The sequence below is a fragment of the Hermetia illucens genome, chromosome 4 (assembly GCF_905115235.1).
Source record: "Hermetia illucens chromosome 4, iHerIll2.2.curated.20191125, whole genome shotgun sequence".
Taxonomy (NCBI): Eukaryota; Metazoa; Arthropoda; class Insecta; order Diptera; family Stratiomyidae; genus Hermetia; species Hermetia illucens.
This window is the reverse complement of record NC_051852.1, coordinates 140,837,632-140,862,182: the sequence shown is the minus strand read 5'-3', so window position 1 is coordinate 140,862,182 and position 24,551 is coordinate 140,837,632. Positions and strand designations below refer to the sequence as shown.

The 24,551-nt window shown below is 42.7% G+C and overlaps 2 protein-coding genes across 8 annotated transcripts in view; one reads left to right on the top strand and one right to left on the bottom strand.

Annotated features, from left to right (window-relative positions):
- Positions 1–18,190, bottom strand: part of LOC119656320 (TGF-beta-activated kinase 1 and MAP3K7-binding protein 3) — a 146,667-nt gene extending 128,477 nt beyond the window's left edge. For both annotated transcript variants that reach the window (XM_038062776.1, XM_038062772.1), the window contains exon 1: positions 18,069–18,190. The gene's annotated coding sequence lies outside the window, so the exon portion shown is untranslated. The remainder of the gene's footprint in view (positions 1–18,068) is intronic.
- Positions 18,191–18,210: 20 nt separating this feature from the next.
- Positions 18,211–22,700, top strand: LOC119656321 (U7 snRNA-associated Sm-like protein LSm10). 6 transcript variants are annotated; one of them, XM_038062778.1, is made up of 3 exons: positions 18,924–19,850; positions 19,916–20,070; positions 22,100–22,700. In XM_038062778.1, exons 1-3 carry the CDS (start codon positions 19,841–19,843, stop codon positions 22,571–22,573), a joined length of 639 nt encoding a protein of 212 aa, XP_037918706.1. In that variant the 5' UTR covers positions 18,924–19,840; the 3' UTR covers positions 22,574–22,700. The 6 variants fall into 6 exon arrangements, with proteins under 6 accessions (XP_037918705.1, XP_037918711.1, XP_037918710.1 ...); XM_038062777.1 differs by lacking the exons at positions 18,924–19,850; positions 19,916–20,070 and adding an exon at positions 18,211–18,576; XM_038062783.1 differs by lacking the exons at positions 18,924–19,850; positions 19,916–20,070 and adding an exon at positions 18,562–18,580.
- The last annotated feature ends 1,851 nt before the right edge of the window (positions 22,701–24,551 follow it).

The window sequence follows — 24,551 nt, the reverse complement described above, 5'->3', positions numbered from 1 at the left end:
GCTTTCCCCGATTTCATTTGTTTTATTGCCTCCTCAACTTCAGTTGCGCTGCCTGGTGGAACTGCTCCAAATGTCGGCAATGATTGTGGAAGTGGAGGATGAGCAAATTCTTCAGTTGAAATCTGCTCGAAGTATTCTCGCCATCTATCCGTTGCGGCTCAACGGTTGGTAAGTAAAGTACCGTTCTTGTCATTAACACAACAGAAGTGTTCGATATCCTGTGTGCGTTCATTACGGTTTTTAGCAAGTCGATACAGATCTCTCTCGCCATCCCGAGTGTCCAGTTTATCGTAAAGATTTTTAAAATGATTCGCTCGGGTGACAGCGACCGCTTTCTTTGCTTCCCGGTGGGCATTCCTATAAATTTGCCAATTAGCAGACGTTTTATCGTCGAGAAATTTGTGGTAGAGGCGTTTCTTTTCACCTTCATTTCAACATCATCATTCCAAAGCTAAGTATCTCGGTTGATGTACCGCTTGGGGCTTGGTGACCCCGAGGGTTGCAGAGGCCGCTTTGTGGATCGTGTCTTTCATTTGGTTCCATGATTCTTCCACATTCGTAATGGTTGGCAATCGTATGAGTGAGATCGTTTCTTCTTTCTTCTCACCAAAACGCCACCATTTAATGCGCGGCGGGTCAGTGCGTTCCTCACGCTGTTTTATCGGTGGCTTAATTCGCAGGACGCCAATCAACGGCCGATGTTGAGGTGCGATGGTCTCATAGGGAACGACTTTGCAATCAGTGACAGTGGTAAAATGTTGGTGTCTTATGAGAATATAGTCGATTTGCGTTTTACTGTTCCCACTATAAAATGTGGGAAGATGAGACAATCCTTTGATGAACCATATATTCATAAGTACAAGTTCATGGGTGTCCGCAAAATCGATTATACGCTCGCCACCCTCATTGCGTGCTCCGAACCCCTTTCCCCATAGCACCTGTTACCGTCTGCGTTTTCACCCACATGACCATTAAGGTCGCCGGCAATGATTATGTAATCGTCAGCAGGCACGTGACAAGTCTTTTCATCGAGAAGTTGCCAGAAGGCATCTTTCTCGGCATCAGTTCGATCTGTCTGTGCGTGCGTGCGCACCCGCTGTGAAGAAGTGAATAGTGCGATCAATTGATATAATGGTGAGCTTCATCAGACGATCATTAAATCGGTCGACTTCTTTAATGCGATCACGGAAACCCTCTGAGATGGCAATGCCAACACCATATTGAGTGTGTGGATTACCAAAATAGAGAAGTTTGTAGCCATTTTTACCGCGTTCGCGTTCAATGTCGCAGCTTTTGGCACCAGGCCATCGGGTTTCTTGCAGAGTTCAGATATCAATGCGCCTTTTCCGAAAGACCCTTGCGAGTTCCTCGGTCTTTCCAGTTAGGGTACCAACATTTAGCGTGCAGACACGTATTTGTGTTATGTATTGTGCTAACTTGCTTACGTCTTGACGCCGTTCATGCGCCAAGATCCCTTGCCCATATCTCGACAGGACTGGGGCCCGTCCTGCCGCGTCGACTGAGGTGGACGCCGTAACAATTCTCCGAGGCTTGTGACTCAATCCGATCATCATGGTTGTAACGACATTGTATGCATTTTCTAGGTCGACCTGTCGCGGGGCCTGTCAACAAAAGAGATCAGGTAGGATTTAGCATAGTAGAATAACTCCAACTATACTCTATTTATCTCTTTCCCTGATCTCAGCACTTTATTTTTGTTTTACTAAGGATAGCACAGAGTACGTTGCCTCAAACCCTCCTCCTTTACCTGGGCTTGGGACCAGCATACTATGTTAATTCGATATCCCTAACAGCTGTCTAGTATCCTGACCTACATCATCGTTCCATCTCAGGCAGGGTCTGCCTCGTCTTCTTTTTCTATTATAGATATTGCCCGCGATCCACTTTCTACAGGGCCAAGGTAAACAGGAGGCATGATAGGGCCTCCCCTTGTCGTAGATCGTTGTTGATGTTCAATGATCTCGAGAGTGATCCTTTTGCTTTTTTCTGGTCAGGATAAGCCTAGTCAGTCCTATCTCATTGGGACACCGAATTCCCTCATGGCCGTGTACAGTTTTACCCTGGCTATGCTGTCATAGGTCGCTTTAAAGTCGATGAAAATATGGTGCAACTGATGGCCATATTCCAACAGTTTTCCATTGCTTTCCGCACAGAGAAAATCTGATCTGTTGCTGATTTGCCTGGAGTAAAGCCCCTTTGGTATGGATCAATGACGTTCTGAGCTTATGGGGCTACCCTACCTAGCAAGATAGCTGAGAATATCTTATAGATAGTACTCAGCAACGTGATACGTCTTTAGTTGTTGCACTCCGTGATATTTCTATTTTTATGTATGGGACAAATAATACCCCATTGACATTAATTCGCTGTCCTAAAATTTGAGCATCAGTTGAATGAAAGATATTGTTGATTTTTTATGTGAGAATATTTGAGTACAAGATGGACTTAGTGTAGTGTGTATATACGTTGAATATACCCGATATTCAATTCGATATGGTACTCGCAATTTTATCTCTTAGGGAATAGTAATTTGACCCAAGAGAGGTAACTTTGACCTACTATAACTTTGTTAATAAAAGCAGGATTTCCACCAAACTTTCTAATACAATGCTTCCTATTAAAACCTATTTTAATGTAAAATTTTACCGATCTCCTAAATCGAAACTAAGGGAGGTTTCCCGTAAATTTTCAAAATTTAAAATATACTATAAATAACTTTATTCAAGAAAATATCGCGACGGAGAATGTGCATGTGCACGGACTACCATGATTGGTTTCAGATTTTCGAGTTGGTTAATTTCTGAAAACGGGTCCTTGAGGTCCCCGCACTCCGACCCTTCTCAACTAATTTTAAACCTAACATTTGCTTCGAAAAGTACAAATTGAGACCTTTTATTTGATACTCCACACGAATTTTAACCCTTCACCGTTCAGTTTGTTAAGGTGGGGTCTTTTTTTTTTTTAAGAATGAATGCACAATATCTCTAGAATGTTGTGTCAAAGTTTTAGAGTCATTAGTAAGTACGTTAGTAAGTTTGGTCTAAGTTTTCATTCGGTTGTCACAGTGCTGTGTCGTCTGTTCACGAGAAATGTCGAAAAAAATTAGCAGAGGGGACAGGAGAAGGAGGATTTGAGCAAAGAGGACCTTCTGCAGCGATATCTCGGCGGGTTTACTCAAAAAAGTAATGAAAGCCTCAATCAACTTGTCAGGAAAATTTCTCCGAAATCCGCGAGTGGCACCGCAGTCCTGGTGGAAATTACGGCTACTGTGGCAGCATGCACTTTTAATGAAGGCCTCTGCTCTGCTAACTATAATGCAAAAGATGGATATTAAAAGTGGACCAAGTTGTCACGTGCAGTCGATAGAATACGCGTAAGTCGAGCGGACGAACAAGCTGCAAACGAGTGCAAAGAGCCAAAGACAAGAGCAAAAAGATGCTTTGGACATCTTGATTGATAGCTGTTTGCTGTACGGGCCTGGTATCGATGATTCTATATAAGTATATAGTAAAAAAAAATAAAAATAAAAAAAAAATATTTTTTTTTTCATTTGAAATAATAAAAACTTGTTTTTCCTATTCGCTAGTGTCAATTTATTAGTCTTGCAAATACCGATATTTCGGGAACCACTTGTTCCCTTCATCAGTGCTAACAAGTCCTCATGTGCCAAACTTTAAAGCGATTTTCCAACACTTCGCGTTTAAAAAGTCGATGACGGCTGAAATTTGGTACATACTTTCCCTGTATAATTCACGAGGTAACGCTACAGTAGCAAATATGTCGATTTTTTAAGCGGAAATCGCATTTTTTGACTTTCCGGTGTTACCAAAAATCGAAAAATAAAAAAATAAAAAAAAAAACTCGACAATATTTTGCTAGAGAAACATATACCAATAGAATCCCTTTGGTCTTTTTGTTTCATATGATGGAGTCATGAGCAAAACTACATTTTTTGGAGACGTCTCGGGAGATTTGCTTCCAACGGTTTAGTGTTTAATATTTTTCGTTGAAATTTTTAGCAAATATTCTTTAAATCCAAAGTACCATTAGATAGAATTACACACTTTAAAGGCAAGAGGTGTTGAGTTTTTTTAACGCATTAATCCTAGTTTGGTTTTGATTTTTAGCGAAATGGGTCGCAAAGGACAACAGTTGTCCGTAGAAGTGAAAAATTTAATTATGTCATTATAAACGCGGTCTTTCTGAGATCAAAATATCGGAAATAGTGAAAAGACCCAGAACAACTGTGCATTTTATAATTAAAAAGTTTAAAGAAGGAAATTCAGTTGGCAACAAACCCAGCTCTGGTGGCTGGTAAGGAAAGGAAAAAGGGACCAAAAATGAATGCCGCAAAATTGGCAAAAGCTACCAAGGGACAGTTAGACATAGAGGTTACACCCCAAACCATAAACAATTACCTATTTTCAAATAGCTATGAAACCAAGCCAATCTAAAAACCATATATATCCAAAAAGAACCGGAAGGAAGGGTTTCAATTTGCTCGAGAGTACGTAAACAGACCCGCAGGGTTTTGGTTTGATTTTATTTTTGCAGACGAAAGCAAATACAACCTCTTTAGTGCAATGGAAGAGTGATTGTGAACAGAAAGCCAAAAACTGAGTTGGAAGAACGAAATATGGTTTCCACTATGAAGGATGGCGGAGTTGGTTTGGGGGTGCATGGCGGCGTCGGGTTTGGGAAATATAGTGCCAATCAAAGGGAATATGGACCACCGATACTATATTAACATTTTAAAAGAAAATTTACGTGCCAGTGCCATGAAACTCGGAATCGAATGAAGCTACAAATTTTATCAGGATAATGAGCCAAAGCACACAGGTCACCACACTAAGTTTTGGCTTCTTTACAATTGCCCAAATGTCATTAAAACACCAGCCCAAAGCCCCGATCTCAACCCAATTGAGCATGTATGGAGCATTTTGGAAAAAAGGCTAAGAGACCGCCACTTCACTAATGTTAACCAGATGGAGGAGATCTTGAAGGAAGAGTGGCCGAAAGGACAAAAAATTTGATGCAATCGACGCCACGACGATTGCGAGAATTTATTCATCGTAAGGGAAGAGCAACAAGATATTAACTTTTTTTTATTGAATTAGATTATTGTACTTTTATTTTATGTCGCCTACGAAGATAAAAATGGCTCCTTTTTAAGGTTTTGTGTAAAACAAAACCTTATTAAAATCGATTCAATGTCTGTCTGTCACACGCATTTTTCTCCAAAACGGCTAAACCAATCCGAACGAAATTTGGTGGACAGATGGGAACTATGAAATCCCACGCATACAGTGAGTGGCATAAATTTAGGTGGAGTTTAAAGGGGGGCTCCCCATACATGTAAAGGGGGGATTCAAAAATTTTTTTCACCGAATATAGTTGTGTAGGGTATCAAATGAAAGGTCTCGATTTGTACTTTCCGAAACTGACATTAGTTTTGGCATAAATTGCAAAGTGTGTGAGTAAGGAGTCGAAATGTACGCACTTGAAGTGAGACAGGACTCATTTTCGGAAACTACCCAACCTAAAAATCCGAAAAAAATCAAGGTGGGGCGCCTAGATGAAATCTAGGCCTCAAAATATGTCCCATTCCGATATCTGCTCAAATAAACTTACTAATAGTATATTACTACTTTTTAGAAATTTACTGAAAACCCCCCCTTAGATTCATCCTAGGTCTTCCGAATTTTGTACCAGCATAGGGGACAATATTTCGTATATATGTGCTAAATTTCATGGACATCAGGTAATTAACGCCAAAGTTATAGCAGTTCAAACTTAGCAATTTCGCCGAGTTTACTGCTTCCAAAGCCATGCAAATCAGATGCTGACGTCATAATTACCCGGAATAATTGACATTCGCATGGAATATTAAAGTCACATTTATGAAGAATCTATTTATCTGCAGCCCTTTTTAAGGTTTTGTGTAAAACACTTATGTGAAATCTAATCTTCGAGAGGTCCCATTCCGGTATCTGCTCAAAAAATTTACTAATAGTATATTATCAACTTTTAGAAATATACTAAAAAACTCCCCTTAAGTTCATCCTAAGTGTACTAAATTTTGCACCGACATAGAGGACAGCCTGCATTACACATGCCAAGTTTCATGAAAATCCAACTATTAATGGGAAAGTTATAGCAGTTCAAACTTATCAATTTCGTGCTAATTAACAGCATTCTAAGCCATACAAATAAGATGATGACGTCATAATTAACGTGAATAATTGAAATTCCAGTGAAATATTAAAATTCCATTCAAGAAGAATCTAATTCTCCCTAGTCCTTTTTTATATTTGATGTTGGTTAAATTGTTTTCATTCGCTAATAATATTAAACTGAGAGTGTGAAACGTATGAGGTTGACCATTATCAACACAGGGCTTTCCATCAAATGATTTATTTAAATCGCTTTCTAGAAAATAGAGGGCAATGGAATTTTTAGCTATATTACACGGAGCTGTCGTGCACTCGTCGTTCCTCACATCTTTTTCTTTTTCTTCAGCCTTCAGTTCACAAGCGGGGTCGGCTCGTGATGATCGGTTTCATCATTTTGTTCTATGAGATGCCTCACCAGGATGTAATCACGAGACTTTTAAATCCCCATCCAGCGTATCAAGCCACCATTGTTTTGGCCGGCTGTTTGGTTGCGTACCATTGCTTTCGATGTTCTGATCAATACTGGTTGTTGAATCCGAAAACGCCTCTCTTGCAGTTTTTCCACGATCGATGCAAACCCATATCGATCGCGGATATTCTCATTTCAGACGTAATCGAAACGTGTCACGCCACCAGTGCAATGTAACATCTTCGTCCCCATTATCGGAAGACGCCGTTCATTGTCCTTTATAGTCGGCCAACACTCAGAACTATAGAGAGTGGCAGACGGACGACAGTGCAGTAAATTTTAAATTTGGGACGTGCGCTGATACGTCGATCACAAAGAACACCAGTTGGGGAATGCCACTTCATCCAGGTTGCATTAATGCGTGAAACAATTTCATTACGCAGTTCTCCATTGGCTGATAGCGTTGACTCGAGATATTTAAATCGCTGAGTTCTAGCAATGGCAGTAACCTACCCTTCGAGATACTTAAATCGCTCAGTTCTGGCAATGGCAGTAACCTGCCCAGAACTGAACGATTTCAATATCTCGGGTCAATATTATAAGCCAATGGAGAACTACGCTATGCTCTTCACATAGGGAAACACAAAACCTTTTATACCTGAAGCGTCAAGCTTCCGGTTTCCCGACTTGTTATTAATTTACTTTGTTTTTGTAATTCAAATAAGCATTTTAATAAAAACTGGAGTATTTTATGTTACAAAATATCAAACATTATTTTTTTGCTTAATTTAGTTTTTAATATTTTGTAGGGTATTTGCAACAGTGGCCACATGTCGAATACTTTTTTGGGTCGCTGTATATGCGGACAGACGTCAAAGGATTTCAGCAAATTCAATATAAAACCCATGGAAAATGTTGATGCTTTTAGATGTGATTCTTTGACTCTTCATTTTATTTACCAAATAAAATACCGATAAAGAAATGGCGAACGAAGAAGGAAGAAGATAAAAAAAACTCATTTAAAGAGGACGTGAGGCTGCCGGTGGACATTCCCAAGGCTGGCTTCGGGAATTCCAATAACCGGAATACTTCAGGATTTTTCCCCAAACTTCTTCCCGTATCACATCAACTTATAGAACACAATATAATTTTAGAGACTTTATCAAGTAGGCGCAAAGTTGATACTGATAAATTTGAGAAATTTGTAGAAAAAAATGCAATCATATAGGGCCTACAAATAAGTTCTGTCGGTTTTTTTGTTAAATTTGAAGCTTTATTGTGAAAAATTGGTTATACATTCATTGTTCAAAGTATTGCCCATCGCTAGCCACAACTTTCTTCCATCTTTCAGGCAATTCATAGATGCCATCGCGCCAAAAATTGGCCGGCTTGGCCGCTATCCACTCATCGAGCCATTTTTTGAGTTCGTCGTAATTGGAGAAGTGCTGGTCAGCCAGGTCATGCTGCATCGACTGGAACAAATAGTAATCAGAAGGAGCAATGTCTGGAGAGTACAGCGGGTGGGATAGGACTTCCCATTTCAACGTTTCTAGATATGTTTTAACGGGCTGTGCAACATATGGACGAGCATTGTCATGTTGCAAAATAACTTTGTCATGCCTTTGCTGGTATTGCGGCCGTTTTCTCTTGAGTTCGCGGCTCAAACGCATCATTTGACGTCGGTAGAGTTTGCCCATTACCGTTTCGTTCGGTTTAAGCAGCCCATAGTATACCACACCCAGCTGGTCCCACCATATACACAGCATTATCTTCTCACCATGAATATTCGCTTTGGCCGTCGATGATGAGGCATGGGCGGGGTATCCCCACGTTGCCCGACGCTTGGGATTATCGTAATGGATCCACTTTTCATCGCCAGTAACTATTCGATGCAGAAAACAGAAAAGGAATTCTTGTCGTTGGAGCAGTTGTTCGCACGTGAAAAAACGGCGTTCGACGTCTCTTGGCTTCAGTTCATACGGAACCCAATTTCCGACCTTCCGGATCATTCCCTTCGCTTTTAAACGATGGGAAATGGCTTGCTGAGTGACTCCAAGTGTTTTTCCAAGTTCTTCTTGCGTTTGCGATGGATCTTGGGCGAGCAATGCCTCTAATTCTTCATCTTCAAAAATTGTTGGCCGTCCGGCGCGCTCTTCGTCTTCCAAGTCAAAATTGCCACTTTTAAACCGTCCAAACCACCTCTGACACGTTCGCTCAGATAGAGCATGGTCACCATCAACTTCCACCAAAATGCGATGACTTTCGGTTGTTTTTTTCTTCATATTGAAATAATGAAGTAGAACTCCCCGCAAAAACACATTATTTGGTACAGAACTGGCCATTTTCGTTGATGAAAAAAGTATTGTTGTTTACACTTCAATTAAATAATTTATACTGACATTTGTGCCTATTAATAGTAGCTTTCCGATGAATGTTTGGAAATGTGGATCAATGGAATAAAAAACAAGCTAGGCCATCTATTGTGAAAACCGACAGAACTTATTTGTAGACCCTATATGAGCGGTACCCAATGACTGCGGCCATGCATGAAACATAATAATTAACCGCCCTTTACTCCATATTGGCCAACTATCCGGAAGAAACGGTTGAGGCCCGAAATAAAATCTTTCGCGTTTATCGACAATATTTTGCAATAAAGTTTTCGTGGGAAAGCTTCAACAAGAGCATATTAAACAGGTTTCTGTTCAGTTCTGATCCCTTGCTGAGAAGTTTAAGAAAGAAAGTCCAGAAAAAACGAAACCTCTCTCTAAAGAGACCCTCACTTACTCAGGAATCTAAACACTTTTTGCAGCATATTCATTTCATCCCCACATTCATGTTTCCTGTCGTGTAGGCATAATCCCTTACTCTTACTCTTCATACACCACCCGAGCCACAACCACTTTAAAACTACCACAAGAGGGCCAACTGCAAATAATCCGGCCGGGAGCAGATTCCCCAAGAATTATTCTGCAGCATATGCTTCAGACAGCTATCCCGATTCCAGTGGTACCAGATGACCTCCGGTAAGCTTCGTGGCTACAGCCTCTTCAGATGAGTCCTATTGTAAACTCGGGCCTGATCGTCTTCCTCGAGTACGTGGGGACGGAAAACAAGGGCAAGTGTATAATCTGATTTGTTTGCTTCTTTTAGTACACGAAGGAAATCCGCAGTTTTTGCAAATATATGTTATCTCAGCAAACATAAAAATAATAGATTTTTGCTCAAAAAAAAATTAAGGGAAAATATTATATCTTTTAATTCACAAATATTACATTTTGAGAACTAGTCGCCCTCTTTGTTAGAAATGAAGAAAACAAATGGACTCCAATCGATGTAGTGAATAACTAAGCTCCCGAAAATCAGTTGGAGTTTTAAATGTAAAATAATTCTAACCAAAAAAAGGAAACTTCTCCTATCTATCTATATCCAATCCTACAATTGAACGTCTTTGTCAGCGAGCAATTACTTGATCAACTCTATTTTGCCAACCACCCGAGCCCTTGGAAAGTCTATTTCTTCCATTACTCGACAAAATTAATGAAATAAATGCATCAATAAAATATTGTTTTCCTTTTGTCCTCCACAACTTTCAGTCTGGCCCACGAAAGTGATGTATTTCGCACAACTCAATTAATTATCGAGAAAATTGTCTTTTATTTGCTGGAGGGAATTAAAAGCAGGCCTCGATCAATACGTGAAATTGATTGTAAAGAAATAAAATGTTTCTTTCTGTTAATTTTTCATCATGAACGAGAATTAACAGTTCATTATTCCAGGAAGGCTTTGTCTGAATATTTTAATGTGCTTCCAGCAGACTTGGGCTAAGTTTACACCATTTTGCATTTTTTAAATCAATCAATTAATCAATTTGGAAAAAAACTGTGATTGTGATGAGAAAACAGAGGTTTCTAGATGTGATTACATTGTAATGGTCTGTTGTATGTAGTTTCCGATAAAGAGATACTATTGCGCTTAGTTAGGTCACTCAAAGGTAATTGCATCGAACTCGGTGACTAAAAATTCAGGTTCAAATAATTACCGCTCTAGTTATAAAATTCCCGAGATGTGCCTATAAAATAACACGACTATTGCAAACTAACAAGGCTAATAAATCGAAGCCGAAGCATTGTTTAAGGATTTGAGGAAGTCCTGTGTCCGCCATCCACTTAATTGCCTCTGCCCTGCATGAAACCGCAAGTCGTCAACTTTTGTACAAATCTGGGTGCTAGACCAGAACAGAGGGACCCGTGAACCAAGTACAGTGGAAGAAAGTTTCTTTCCAATTGATCTGGGCCACCCTCAAGTAGATAGCGAACTCAGGACTCCCTTTAATCGCCAAACAAAGCTCACATCAGTATGTATTAGACGGAAATATTTACCATGAGCAGTGGGCTCATTTTAAAGGGATCATCCCGTGTGAAGGTCGATTTTTTACCCAATCCCAATTATCCTAGTTTGCGGACCGTAGCAATATGTTTTGAATAATATAATAATAATAATAATCGTTGGCGTAACAATCCATGTTGGATCAGGGCCTTCATTCAAGACCGTAACGGTATACTAGGAGGCAATATGGTTAGCATTGCGCTCGCCCGAGATTATTACCCTAATTTGACTCAGGTACTCATTCACAGCTGAGTTGACTGGTATCCGACGTCAAATCACGATACAAATTCCACTGCCACCAGTGAGATTTGAACCGCGACCTTCCGTACGACAGCCTTGCGCACCACTCAGCTATCCGGACACTCATGTTCTGAATAAGTCCTGAAAATTTCAAAGAATTTCGCTGGATAGCTTTTGGGCTATGGTGGCAGCAAATTTTCAAACTGCATGAGTTCCGAGAAAAACGCATTTAAAAAGTAGAATGTGATAAATACGCGCCTTATTACGGCGATCGACATAAACCTGGCATGTGACATTTTACCTGTTTAAGAGTGTAATTTCCGAACGACTCCGAATATCAAAAAATTACTTTGCCGGTATATTCTACACTATATCTAGATACAATTGATGCCAAAAAAATCGATTCCTCGGATTCGGCACATGAGATGACCCCCTTAACACTGCTACACGCAGAAATTCCAAGCTAATAAAAGTCGATAAATTCAAATATAATTTTCTACTCCATGATATCATGTTACACATGAAAGTCAGACAAATATGGCGCAGAAACCTCAAGCGGAATTTTAAAAAATATGGAAATAAAGTCAATACAGAATTAAAAGCATTACTTTCCCGGATTAATTTCCTGAGTACAATTATTCGGCAAATGGTGACGAATTTCCGCAATAAAGAATTAACCCGAAAATTAGCAGACATAAAACCCGGGTCTAATATATTTCAGAATATAAACAGGTTGACGGGTAGACACAAGTCCCGAAACTTCGTTCTTACTAAGAACAGGGAACATGTCTGCAGTGACGCTAGAAAAGCGCAAGTTCTTGCGGAATCATTTGAGGCTCAATTCAATACCTCTCCGCCCCGAAAGAATCCGGCCTGTCGAAGCGACATTTAGAACTTTCCCTTTTAAATATTCCAATAAATTAGTGACCTTTTCGGCGCCGAACACCGCAGTCAAACCAGTGGATTTGAACCATTTTCTGAAATTTCCCCAACTCACTACCTTGACCCACAACCTAAACGATAAAAAATCAGCCGGACCTGACGAAATTACCGACTTCATCATTAAAAATTTACCCATCGTCTGTCTCTTTAAAATTTCTTTTAGAAGTTTTCAATGGCTGCATTAATAACGGCTACTTTCCATCGATCAAAGGGTAATATATGTCCCAGGGCGAAACGTGGATTGGCACTCACGATGAAGCATAAAACCTGGGAAACGTCTGCTGAACTAAAACCAACAGCTCTATTACCAAACCCTATCTCCACCTCCACGTGGGAGTTCTTTCTTCATGAAAAACTGCAGACGGAGAAGGATGAAGGCGAGCCTCCCGCACATAAACAGAGTCGGAGGATACCTTCTACGAGGCAATTAAGCGGACCCTCAAAACCTGTCCCAACTATGATATCAAAATCATACTTGGAGATTTCAACAGTCAAGTAGGGACGGAGCCCATATTCAGGCGATACGTCGGCTCCCATAGCTTACATAGGACAGCATACATAGACTGCGGATTATTCAGTTAGCAGTATCGCACGAAATGGTTGTTGGAAGTACTTGGTTTGCGCGAAAAGCCATCCACAAACATACGTGGGCCTCTCCTTGATGGGACCACTTTCAACCAAATTGACCACGTGTTGATCGAACGCCGCCACCTCCCACCCTTGATGAACATGAGATCATATAGGAGGCCAATATAGACTCGGACCACTATCTCGTTGGCATAGTGCTCCGAGCTCGAATTATGACACCACCTACAACCCCCTCTGACAATCAGGTGAGAGTGAATACTGAAGCCATTCACAACATAGCCCAACGCAAAACCTATATGGGCGAAATGGATGCAGCGATAACCGCAGTCAACAGAGATCCTGGAGATGAAGCATCAATAAATGATCTTCACAACCACCTGAAGAACATTATCATTGATACAGCCACAAAGATATTTGGCCCCAGCAGCAAGAAAAGTCCAAACGGCTGGTTTGACAATGAAGGTAAGCTAGGAACGGAACGGAAGAATGCCGCATACCGAATAATGCTGCATTCTTAAAGAACGCGGGCACACGCACAGACTTATCACGAACTCCGTCGAGCGGAGAAGCGACTTCACAAGCGAAAAAAAGTAGCCTGGGAGAACTGACAAGTCCGTGAACTAGAAAAATACAGGGAGCAACCGCATCAGGCGCGGAAGGTTTAGCAACAAGTCAGCAGCATGAAGCTTTGTACACCTCGATTCTCATCCTGCCGAGACAAAGAGGGAAATCTGATTTCCGACAGAATGGGCATATTGGAGCGATAGGTTGAGTACTTTGATGAGCTACTGAACAACCAGAACATCGGCGAGTTGGAGGTCCCGCAACTGAAGACGACGGACAAATACTGCCACCACCAAATATAGGAGAAACAGTCCGGGCAACTCATCGGCTTAAAAATCGTAAGTCGCCAGGAGCCGATGGAATTACAGTTGAATGGGTTAGATATGGAGGCGACCGATTACACCAAGTGATTCATCAACTGATGCTCAAAGTTGGGCACAATGCCTAACGATTGGCAACGAGGCATTATCTGTCTCATACATAAAAAGGGGGATATCATGCAGTGCAACAATTATAGAGGTATGACGTTGCTGAGTACCATCTATAGATAGCTCCATAAGCCCAGAGGCCAAACTACTGGTGGAACACGGAGATCGCTGCCTTGAAATTCTCTTGTCTCCGAGCGAGGAGACTTTCCCACAGGACAAGGGGAAGGCCGGAGCACCAGGAGCGTGAGGGGGAATACAGGGATCTGCGAAGCAACCTTAAGAAGGCCATTCGGAGAAGCAAACGGGAATGCTACCAGAAGCTCTGCATGGAGGCTAATACGAATCCGTGGGGTACAGCCTACCAAGTTCTAATGAAGAAGATCCGCGGGCGAAAATCAGCTCAAGTGACATGCCCACGGCTCTTGTTGCAAATAATTACAGCTCTTTTCCCGCAGCAGGAGCAGGACGAAAGAGAACCCCAACTGGCAGCTCAGCAGGACGTCTTCTCGATCCCTGATGTTACCGAAGAGGAACTTTGGGAAATCTGGAGACGTAGTGGAAACAGCAAGGCTCCGGGATTGGACGGAATCCCGAACAGGACTCTGAAGGTGGCGGTCAAGGCCAGACCAAGGTGGTTCGCAAGCACATTCGAATCGTGCATGGCGGAAGGAGTGTTTCCCGCCCAGTGGAGGAGGCAGAAACTGGTGTTGCTACCGAAGCCCCGAAAACCACCCGGCGTGCCCTCTTCATATCGCCCTATTTGTCTCTTAGACACCATGGGGAAGATGTTGGAGAGGGTGATATACAACAGGCTGCTCCCATTCATCGAGCTTGCGGGTGGTCTTTCAGAGCGGCAATATGGGTTTCGGCGAGCCCGTTCTACGGTTGATGCAGTAGCAAAGGTCGTGGAATTGGCTCGAAATGCAATGGCCATGGGCAAATGCTGTGCTCTGGTGACGCTGAACGTCAAAAATGCTTTTAACTCAGCCAACCGGGGCTGGATTAAGGGCGCTTTGGCCAAACTGAGTGTTCCTAGCTACTTGGCTCGGCTCATCGAGAGTTACCTTTCGGACAGACTTCTCTGATATGAGACGGACGACGGGCGGAAAGAGTACATTGTGACAGCAGATGTGCCTCAAGGTTCTGTATTGGGACCGCTGCTGCGGAACATAATATACGACGGAGTGCTTGGCCTTCGCGGCCGGAGGAGACAACGCTGATTGGTTTTGCCGACGACCTGGCGGTAGTCGCAATTGCAAAGCATCCCGAAGACGTGGAGCTTTATGCAAATGAAGTCATTCATAGCATCAAGTCATGGTTACGAACGGCCAACCTCGCGAACGAAAAGACGAGGCGGTTCTCATTACCAACCGTAGGAAGAACAACACGGTTACCATCCGGGTTGGTAATCGTGAGGTCGTCTCAAAATCGGTTGTCAAATACCTGGGGATGATGATCGATGCCAAGCTGAGTTTCAAGGGACACTTGGATTATGCGCGAGAGAAGGCAGCAAATGCTAGCTCATCCCTTGCAAGGATGATGTCTAACGTGGAAGGGCCGAAGTATAGTCGCAGGCTACTCATCGTGGGAGTGGTGAGGTTGATCCTGCTATACGCGGCCCCTGTCTGGACGGGAGCGTTGAACCACGCTGTCAATCGGAAGAGGATAAGTTCGGCATACCGGCCAATTGCGCTAAGGGTGTGCAGCGCATTTAGGACGGCGTCGATGGAGGCAGTGTGTGTCATCGCAGGAATGATCCCTATAGATATTCTAGCGAGCGAGGCACACTGGCTCTACGAAAAACGGAAGGCAAATCCAGCCGAGGTGAATGCGGATTTCCGAAAAGCCATCAGGAGAGAGTTGTGTGGCAAGTGGCAACAACGATGGGATAACTCCGACAAGGGCCGGTGGACCCATACATTGATCTCGTGTATCGAGAAATGGGTCAACCGAAAGCACGGAGAATTGAATTACCACCTGACACAGTTCCTTACGGGACACGGTGGCTATAGGAAGTACTTGCATCGCTTCGAGTTGGACGAGTCTCCCAACTGTCCTGAATGCGGTGCTACACCCGAGGACCCGGAGCACGTTATGTTCCATTGTCCCAGATTTCTGCAGCAGAAAAGGAGGTTGAACAGCATCTTAGGGGCGGACATCGAGCCCTCAAACGTGGTGGAAGAGATGCTGAAGTCGGAGGAAAACTGGATGGCGGTAAATGAGGCAGTAGCCGTGGTGCAGATAAAACTCCTGGAGTTGGATCGAGCTCGGAAGGCGTCTTTCTCAGATTTCCTCCTCCATCCATTAAAAAAAAAACCAGAACATCATTGGCCCATACCAAAGAGGCTTCACTCCAGACAAATCAGCAACATATCAGATTTTCTCTGTGCGGCAAGCGATGAAAAAACTGTTGGAATACGGACATCAGTTGGACCCTCTTTTCATCGACTTTAAAGCCACCTATGATAGCATAGCCTGGGTAAAACTGTACACGGCCATGAAAGAATTCGGTATCCCGACGAAATTGATAAAGACTGACTAGGCAGAACCTGACCAACGTGCGAGGCCAGATAAAAGCAGCAGGATCACTCTCAAGACAATTCGACATCAACAACGGTCTACGACAAGGGGATGCCCTATCATGCATCCTCTTTAACCTGGCCCTTGAGAAAGTGATCCGTGATGCTGAGGTAAATGCAAGAGGTAACGATCCTCTTTAAGTGCACCCCAACTACTGGCCTATGCTGAAGATATCGACATCATGAGAAGAACCACCCGAGACGTACAAACTGCCTTCATCCAGATCGAGCAGGCGGCGTTCTGAGCGAGGTCTTGGGCTGCACATCAATGAAGGCAAGACAAAATATATGGTGGCAACGTCAGCACCGAAGACGAATCAACCAACAACATCAAACCGCACTGGTCAAACACAAACACGAACAAGAATAAGGATAGGAGAATACAACTTTGAGACCGTTGACAATTTCTCCTATCTAGGGTCGAGAGTCACAACCGATAACAACTACGATGATGAAATCCGCGCACGGTTGTTGTCAGCCAATAGAGCCTATTTCAGCTTAAAAAGACTGTTCCGCTCGAAACGTCTCACCATAGAGTCAAAGCTCTTACTGTACAAGACTATGATCTTGCCAGTCCTCATGTATTCCTCGGAGACTTGGGTTCTTAGCAAAAAGAATTGCGGACTTTTGGCCGCGTTCGAGAGACGAATCCTCCGAACTTCACTTTCTGATACTGTAAAGAGATCGGTTACTCCGTCCCAAGGGCACATGTGAGGCGATGTCCCATAAGTTACGTTACCTCTGACCTGACCCTCCTTGGTGTGGTATGTGGTTTGACATCAAACCATTCGCATCAATGCACTTTTCCAGCATTGCATTCCAATTAGAGATAATTAAATTAATGAAATTAAGTCAAATTATTTTTTTAAATTTTCTCAGATTAAAGATTAGCTGCCAAAAAGTGACATGAAAAACAACAATCTCCCCGAATGATCACCACGACATGCCTTGGAATTACCAAAAGATAATTACAAAAATCTCGGCCTGTCCGAGCCTCCCACACCACAACCATCCAAACTAGAAGGCAATCACCTGGGCAGCGAATTAGAAAAAATTCATTGGCTTTATCGGGACAGCGTGAAAAATAAGCCTCGCTGCAAGTATTCGTGGGAGTTGCTTCTGCTTTTATTTTCTTTCACGCGATTGCAATTCCGCCCCGAACCGCAGAGCGGTGTGCAAAAACACTGTGGGCAACAGAGACGCCCGAGACACGCTTCCAACCGTAACATGCACGAAAGCTCAACATAATTCTGCACTAACTTGATAATCGCCAAATGTAAATAAATGGGAAAAACAACCATCGTTATCTTATCACAGCGCACGAGCTGGCTGCGATCAGCATTACCTGCGGTTGCGCAATACGCTCGTAAATTAGATTAATTTTCAAATTGGCGGAATCGAGGGAAGACTCGGTAGCCCCAAATTCAATCATGGGTAGGTGCGGAGAGGACAGGTAAGAGTGGATAGAAGTGCTGCCGCCGAGTGCAAGCAGCTAGGCCGGGACGTACGGCGGAACCGATCAATTCGGGGGCTGTCAGGCGGCCGATGCTCGCGGCAGCAGCAGCACGAGAAAAACGAAAGTCACCCACTCAAACAAACGCTGAAGTGGTATTTTCAAAGCAGCGCACTGCCCGCACTGAGCAGCAAGGAAGCGCAATGTCAACCTTTGACCTACTTTCACGGCATGTACCTGTTGCGCCCTCGCTTCCAAATAAACACTACGCAGACGACCTACCTCGAAAATGTTCTGGCTCCTTTCACCTATGACGTTGATTTCAGCCCACTAGATCGCTCGCCTCCATGAAAAAATTCCACTTTGCAAGAAGAAAGCACTTGAACACGTCAACAAAGTAAAAATATATCTTGACAAAAGCGACTTTTGTTGTTTGTTCGCCCGCGGTGTAGGCTCACTCGCAATGCGGAAAATCACCAGATCCTGGCCGAGCCAAGACCTCACTCCAAAGCCACTACCGAACCGACGAAAAGTACTGTCCCCGACACTCTCGTCTGGTTCTTCAGTGCACCAGCGGCACAACATACGAAAAGGAAACGTCTCACCCACTTTCCTTGAAGCCGAATTTCATGCGGACTTTTCCATTATTTCGGAGGAGCACCCAGATTACGTGACAAACCGTGGATATTTTCCGTTCCGCGGCACAAATCGCTGGTCTGGTAAACGACAATTACGACGCGAAAATCGGCCGTCGGAGTTAGGGAAAAAACAGATAACAAATTGCGAAACTGTACGTACGTATATGTATGGGAATTTCTCTTGACAATTCGTATTTCACTTTGATGATGGAACTGTCAAAAGATGTGTTTTTTTTTATTGTGTTTTGTCTGATTGGCTGGAGGAGGAGGACATGTTTTTCGAATATGGATTCGAAAGCAGAAATGAGTATTGTGAACCGATAAAATTCAATTTGTTATTGTGAATTCGACACTATTTGCATTAGGCACCACTTGATGTTTGACAAAAGTCAAAACAACATTTGAAATTGTACTCATTTGGTGGTCAGGGATTTTATTTGGAATTTGGTGAGAGATTGGAATGTGAGTGTAATTTAAATGAATACAAAATTATTCCGTCACCTGTCAACCTAACTCAAAAGCTAAAAATCAAACATTGAGCGACTTGCATGTGTGGACCTTAGTATCATCTTGTCAGCGGAGACCAATTCCTTGATTTCTGGCTAAGCTGGCTCAATGCGGTGATGCCAAAAAACGATTCGCAATAGTGAAAATATCATTGAATCTTCACTTTTTGGATAAGTTTAGGGGACTATGCTATGCTTCCCGCAACAATAGCGTTCCTCAATTAGTAACCGCCCAGCGTGTATTATGTCAATAGTTCCGGAGTTCTTGACAAACCCGGCTTGATTCGCGATTACTTGAACGTTGTCGCGATTACGGTTGCCAAGAATGCGTTCAAAAATCTTTATAGTATAGTACAGCAACCGGATCGGGCGGTAATTTGAACGCTGCTGAACTACCTTTCTTTTTTCATATTGGAACTGTGAGGCTTTCTTGTCCGCCAGATGGTATTCTATTTTCCTCAATAACCCGATTAAAGAATTCACTGAGACACAGTGTTGAGTCCCAGCTCTTCGCTTTCCACCTCGTCGTGTCACAATAACTTGCTACGTCACATCGCCATTGAATGGAATCGCAAAAAATATATTCTCAGCCTGTTGCAAAGAGTAACTCATTATCGACTCGGTAGTTGTAGGACAAGCAATTTGAGGTCAAAAAGAACCTCTTTAATTGTTATATCGATTATGATAAGGATTTCGACAGCGTACCACATACCCGGCTAATCGATAGCCTACGACTTTATCGCACTGATTCCAAATTAGTAAAGTTTTTTTGGCGACAGCCATGGAGGGGTGACATTCCACCTCATCAATGCGTTCATCTGAGGGTGCTAATACCTCAGAGTCGATCTATATACGTTGAGCCCCATTTGATTTTGAATGGCACTGAACTCCCTTTCATGGCTACTGAAGGATGCTAGAGGGTATGGATTTGCAATAAAATATGGCCTACGTGCTAACTGAGAACTGACACACTTGATGTACTTAGATGACATCAAGCTATATGCTGGTACTGACGACCACCGTAGAATTCTGTTGCGGATAGTAGACATGTTTAGCTGTGATATCCGGGTGGAATTTGGATTACAGAAGTGTCGAATTCAACCCATCCGCAAAGGCGAGGCGCATGCCGGACTTAGATTGGTAAGAGTGAATTTAATGCAAAATAGATAAAATATCAAAATAGTATAAAAAATTTAAAATAAATAGAAAAAAGAAAGAAAAAATAAAATACTCAAAAAAAGATGCGATTATGGACCGAAACCCCCTTTCCTTCCCCCATTAGCACCTAGCACGTAATATATGCGTATATTGTGTGTGAATATCCACTTTCGTGTGATACTGACATTCGGTCTTTGATTTGAAGCGACAACTTTGACCTATTATAACTTTCATAATAATAGTTCGATCGTTATCGATCAGTAAGATTCACCACTTTTGGAAATTATTTCCTTATGATTTTAAGGGAATAAAAATGAAACTTCTTCTGATACGCATCGATTGCATTCTGATTAACCAATCACACAAATAACAAAATTAAGATTAAAATCTGTAATAGACTCACGTATTCGGAGCAGGCGTTGAGTTAAACGTGTTCCGGATATCAGCGGTGTTGTGAACGTCGGATGCAGAGGACCTCATTGACTTTTACTGCCCCTTTAGGTTTACAGTCCCAAATGTCAATGTGCAAATTATCAATTCTTCAGTCAAGCGTTCCGCTATCAATTGATTACCCGGTCTTGATCCCCTTATTTTCATGCAAAATGCATTTTCATTCGCCTCAGCTAGATCAACCATTAGGCCTGCATTTTGAAATATAAGAACTGGTCAAGTTCAAATGCAAGGTCAATGTTCTCTTCGGACTGGTCGGAACATTTGAACATTGCTGTAACGTACAAATTGTATATAAATATATGAATGAAGTGGTAAAATCACTGATGAGATTGCATCTCGACTGTGTGCTGATATGTCGCTGCTATAATTACAATAATTTGTGTATTTTGGTGCAGTTGCGGTTGTCTGATTCCTCGGTCAGATGATTCGTCTCTGTGTTATTGGTTTGAGTGAAAAAAGAGATCTACCATGGAAAATCCGTTTGGAACGTCGGCGTGATTCAACTGAGTATTGTCAATGCCAGCAAACGACTGAAAAATGAAGTGCAGAGGGTCTACTGGAACTGTAACATTTCCAATGAGTAGAGTAGTTGAGATTCTGGACACACTAAAGCAGAAACTTTCAGTCGGTTACGACGGTAAGGCGAAAGTCACTCCAGACGTGCTCAGAATGCGAGGAACCAGTAGAGTTTGTTCAAATTTTTCAACGAATTCCAATAGAGTGGAGTTTTTGGTAACAGAAGCAAAAGTGTATTAAGATGGAATTTGGAGGTTGCCCGCATAATGAGCATGTTAAGTGAATTACTGCTGAAAGCGCCCGCCATGCCACTATCCCGATGATTTGCTTACCAACTCTCTACAAATTCATAACGTCGTTTTAATTGGAAGAGACAATGCGTGCCCCGTGACCAACATCTGGGCCGAGAAGCGGAAGGGCTGCCTAGTTAAATTATAGAGATGCAAAGAGAAACTCATTATTGACTCGGTAGTTGTAGGACATAGAACTAGAGACCAAAGAAACGTCTCTAGTTGCTATATGGATTACACCAAAGCTTCTCGCAGCTTCTGGCTTAGTTAGGTGCGTTGCACTTAAGCAGGTCGGCGTAGGTAATACGGAAATACAATAAATATCTGTCAGAAGCAGCAATTGTGACGAAACCATCAGATATTTTCTGAATTTGAGAAGTAGGTACTACTACTATTGCTTAAACCGAGCGGGTCAATTGCCAAACTAAATTGAATATAATTCGCATTAGTGCCGTGTTTGTGAATTAATATAAAGGTGCTCACTCCTGAGCGCGGCTATCACAAAGGCGAACAAGCGCGTGTAGTAGTGAAGTTACATCTAGGTGCTGGTCAATCACTACCAGTCGATGTTGATGAAGGGAACAAGTGGTTCCGGAAATGTCGGCATTTGCAAAACCAATAAATAACACTAGCGAATAGAAAAAGCAAGTTTTAATTACTTCATAAAAGACCTTATATTTTTAAATTCCCCTTGGAGTGATCAAAAACATAATCTCTTGATAATTAATCTCCCATCATTCATTTCTTTTCAGCTCCTCATCAGTACTTCTCACCTCACCATCGCAATGTCGCGGGAAGCTTTGTTCATCGCCGGCACTGCAGGCCGCCGTGAGAAGTATCTCCTTCACAACACTCTATCCGCCGTTCCACTGCTGCTCATAAATAAAGCCGTGTTAATTGATTTACGAAACGAGACTTCAGTTGCTGGTCGGGTTACCGATGTTGACGCCTACATGAACATCACATTGAATGAAGTCGTGTACATAGATCAAAAAGGATTACAATATGAGTTCGAGAATTTCATGATACCATCCCGAACTCTACGTCAGATACATCTCCCAGAGTCAGTTGATATTGTTCCTGAACTGCGAAAGTTTTTGGAGGCATTTGGTGCGAAAAGGACGATGAAACAAGGAAGAACCGGAAAAGTGAAGAGGGCACAAGACAGGCATAAGCACACGGTTGAAGCGATAAACAAGAATAAAAGTGATAAGGATGAAGTTTGAAATATTGTAAAATATACAGATTCATGTACATATGAATATCTCAATTTTGTTATGAATAAAGATGTATCTTAGGGTTTTGTGTAAAACAAAAAATTATTAAAATCGATTAAATGCATCTGTCAACCTGTCTCTCATAAAAAATTTACTCGATATCGGCTAAACCTATTATCACTAAATTAGAGGGGTTAAAATTTTGGATTGATATTTAAAGCTGCCTCAACTTTCAATACCAGGATATGTCGCGAGGTGCAGCGTAGCGTGTGTTGACTCTTCCACAACGACGAGCAGCCTAAGATGGAGAGAATATTTCATCACGGTTTTTAACCGTTTTACATCTTATGAAGTTCCGCCTCTTGTGAACGAAATGGCTAGCCACCGTAACATGCGGATAAAGGCATCTCGACCATCAACGCACTTAAGGAGTGTAAGGCTGCCGGGCTTGACAGTCTTCCCGCGCGATTCATTGCAGCTCTTGCAGTCTCTGCAGAGCAGAGCTGCTGCTTCCAACCATTTGTAAATCTTGGAAATCTGAGATCTTTCCCAATGAGCGAGAAAAAGGGATGAACGTTAGGCAAGCGAAAAAAAAATACCCATCTCGGGTACAACGGGTGGAGGGATATTTGCATGTTCCCTACCTGACTCTAGCTAAGGAAGTGCCTGAGAATTTCTCGCTCTTCTCTGTCGCTTCGGCAAAGCGGACTGTAGGGTATGCCGAGCCTGGCGCAATGGTCCAGTGCCCCATGCAGACCGCCATAATATTGCATGCATTTGTACGCGTCTGGTACAGGAGCTCTAGTAATCGGGTTTTGTTATAAGCGGGCCAAATAACCCTTGACTTGCCACATGTTATCTGAGGTCCGCCGCTGTTAAGTAGTGCAAGTAGATTCCGCCCTTAAAAGTCGGCAGCGAGACACCGACTGTACTCGCTGAAGGGCTGTCAAAAGAAGAACCCCGCCTAGCCAATCCGTCAGTTCGCTCATTTCCGTCTATATTCTTATGACCGGCAACCCAGAGGAGATTGAACTTGAGCGTGCTGTCCAGACTGTTCAGCGCGTTTCTGTACTGCCCCGCCAGCCTGGAGGATGGTTTCGCTGAGTACAAGGCGTTGATGGCGTTGGTACTAACGTTGTTGAATGCATACTGTTTGTACTGTAGTGACTGTTCAACCGTGCCAATTATCTCGTGGAGAGCGGTTTCTGTGGATTTGCCTTTGAGGTAGGCATGCTGCGACCTGGAGAAAGGCGTTCTCTCCATAATCGTCCTTAAGTGGGTGTCCAGTCCGCGTTCTAGGGTCTTCAACACGAAACAGTCCAGCTGATCTTATCCTCGGTAATTACCGGTTTGATAAGCAGGGCACAGCTGGGGTGGCTGCAAACCCTCTAAGCAAGGTTCTGACTCACAGTCCTCCTCGCTGTCGGGAAAGTGCGTCTGAACCAGCAGCTTCAAGATTTCACCAGAAGATTCCGTCCAGAAGCCTTCCGACTTTTTAAGAAAGAATGGGCTCCTATGTTCCCTGGACAGAATCTTATTATTAAACCTTGCGGATTTGCTGATGCTTTTGATGTTCTGACAGTAGCCCAACGAACACTGCCTCTTGGCAGCTGCTGAGGCTGGAGAGATATTAATTCCACAACGGTGGCAGTGTCTTCTTGCTGTATTTAGCACGGCACGAAACTTTAAAGGCCTGAAGGGTTTGAAGGCCTCTGCGGCAAGATCTAGATTGAAAACTATCCAACTATGATCTGAGAAGGATTTCTGGTTAGACACTGTCGAGTTCTCCACTCTAAGAATCCCTTTGTTGGTTAGTAGGATGATATCAAGGACAATCGTCACAGTTCTCCGGCCTGGAGAAATGAAAGGTTGGTGTACTGCCCCTGTTACACACCGATAGATTTGTATTAATAATAAAATCAAAGAATGACTCATTTCTCGTTAATTTCCGAGTTGCCCAAAACGTATACCTTGGATTGGCGTCGCA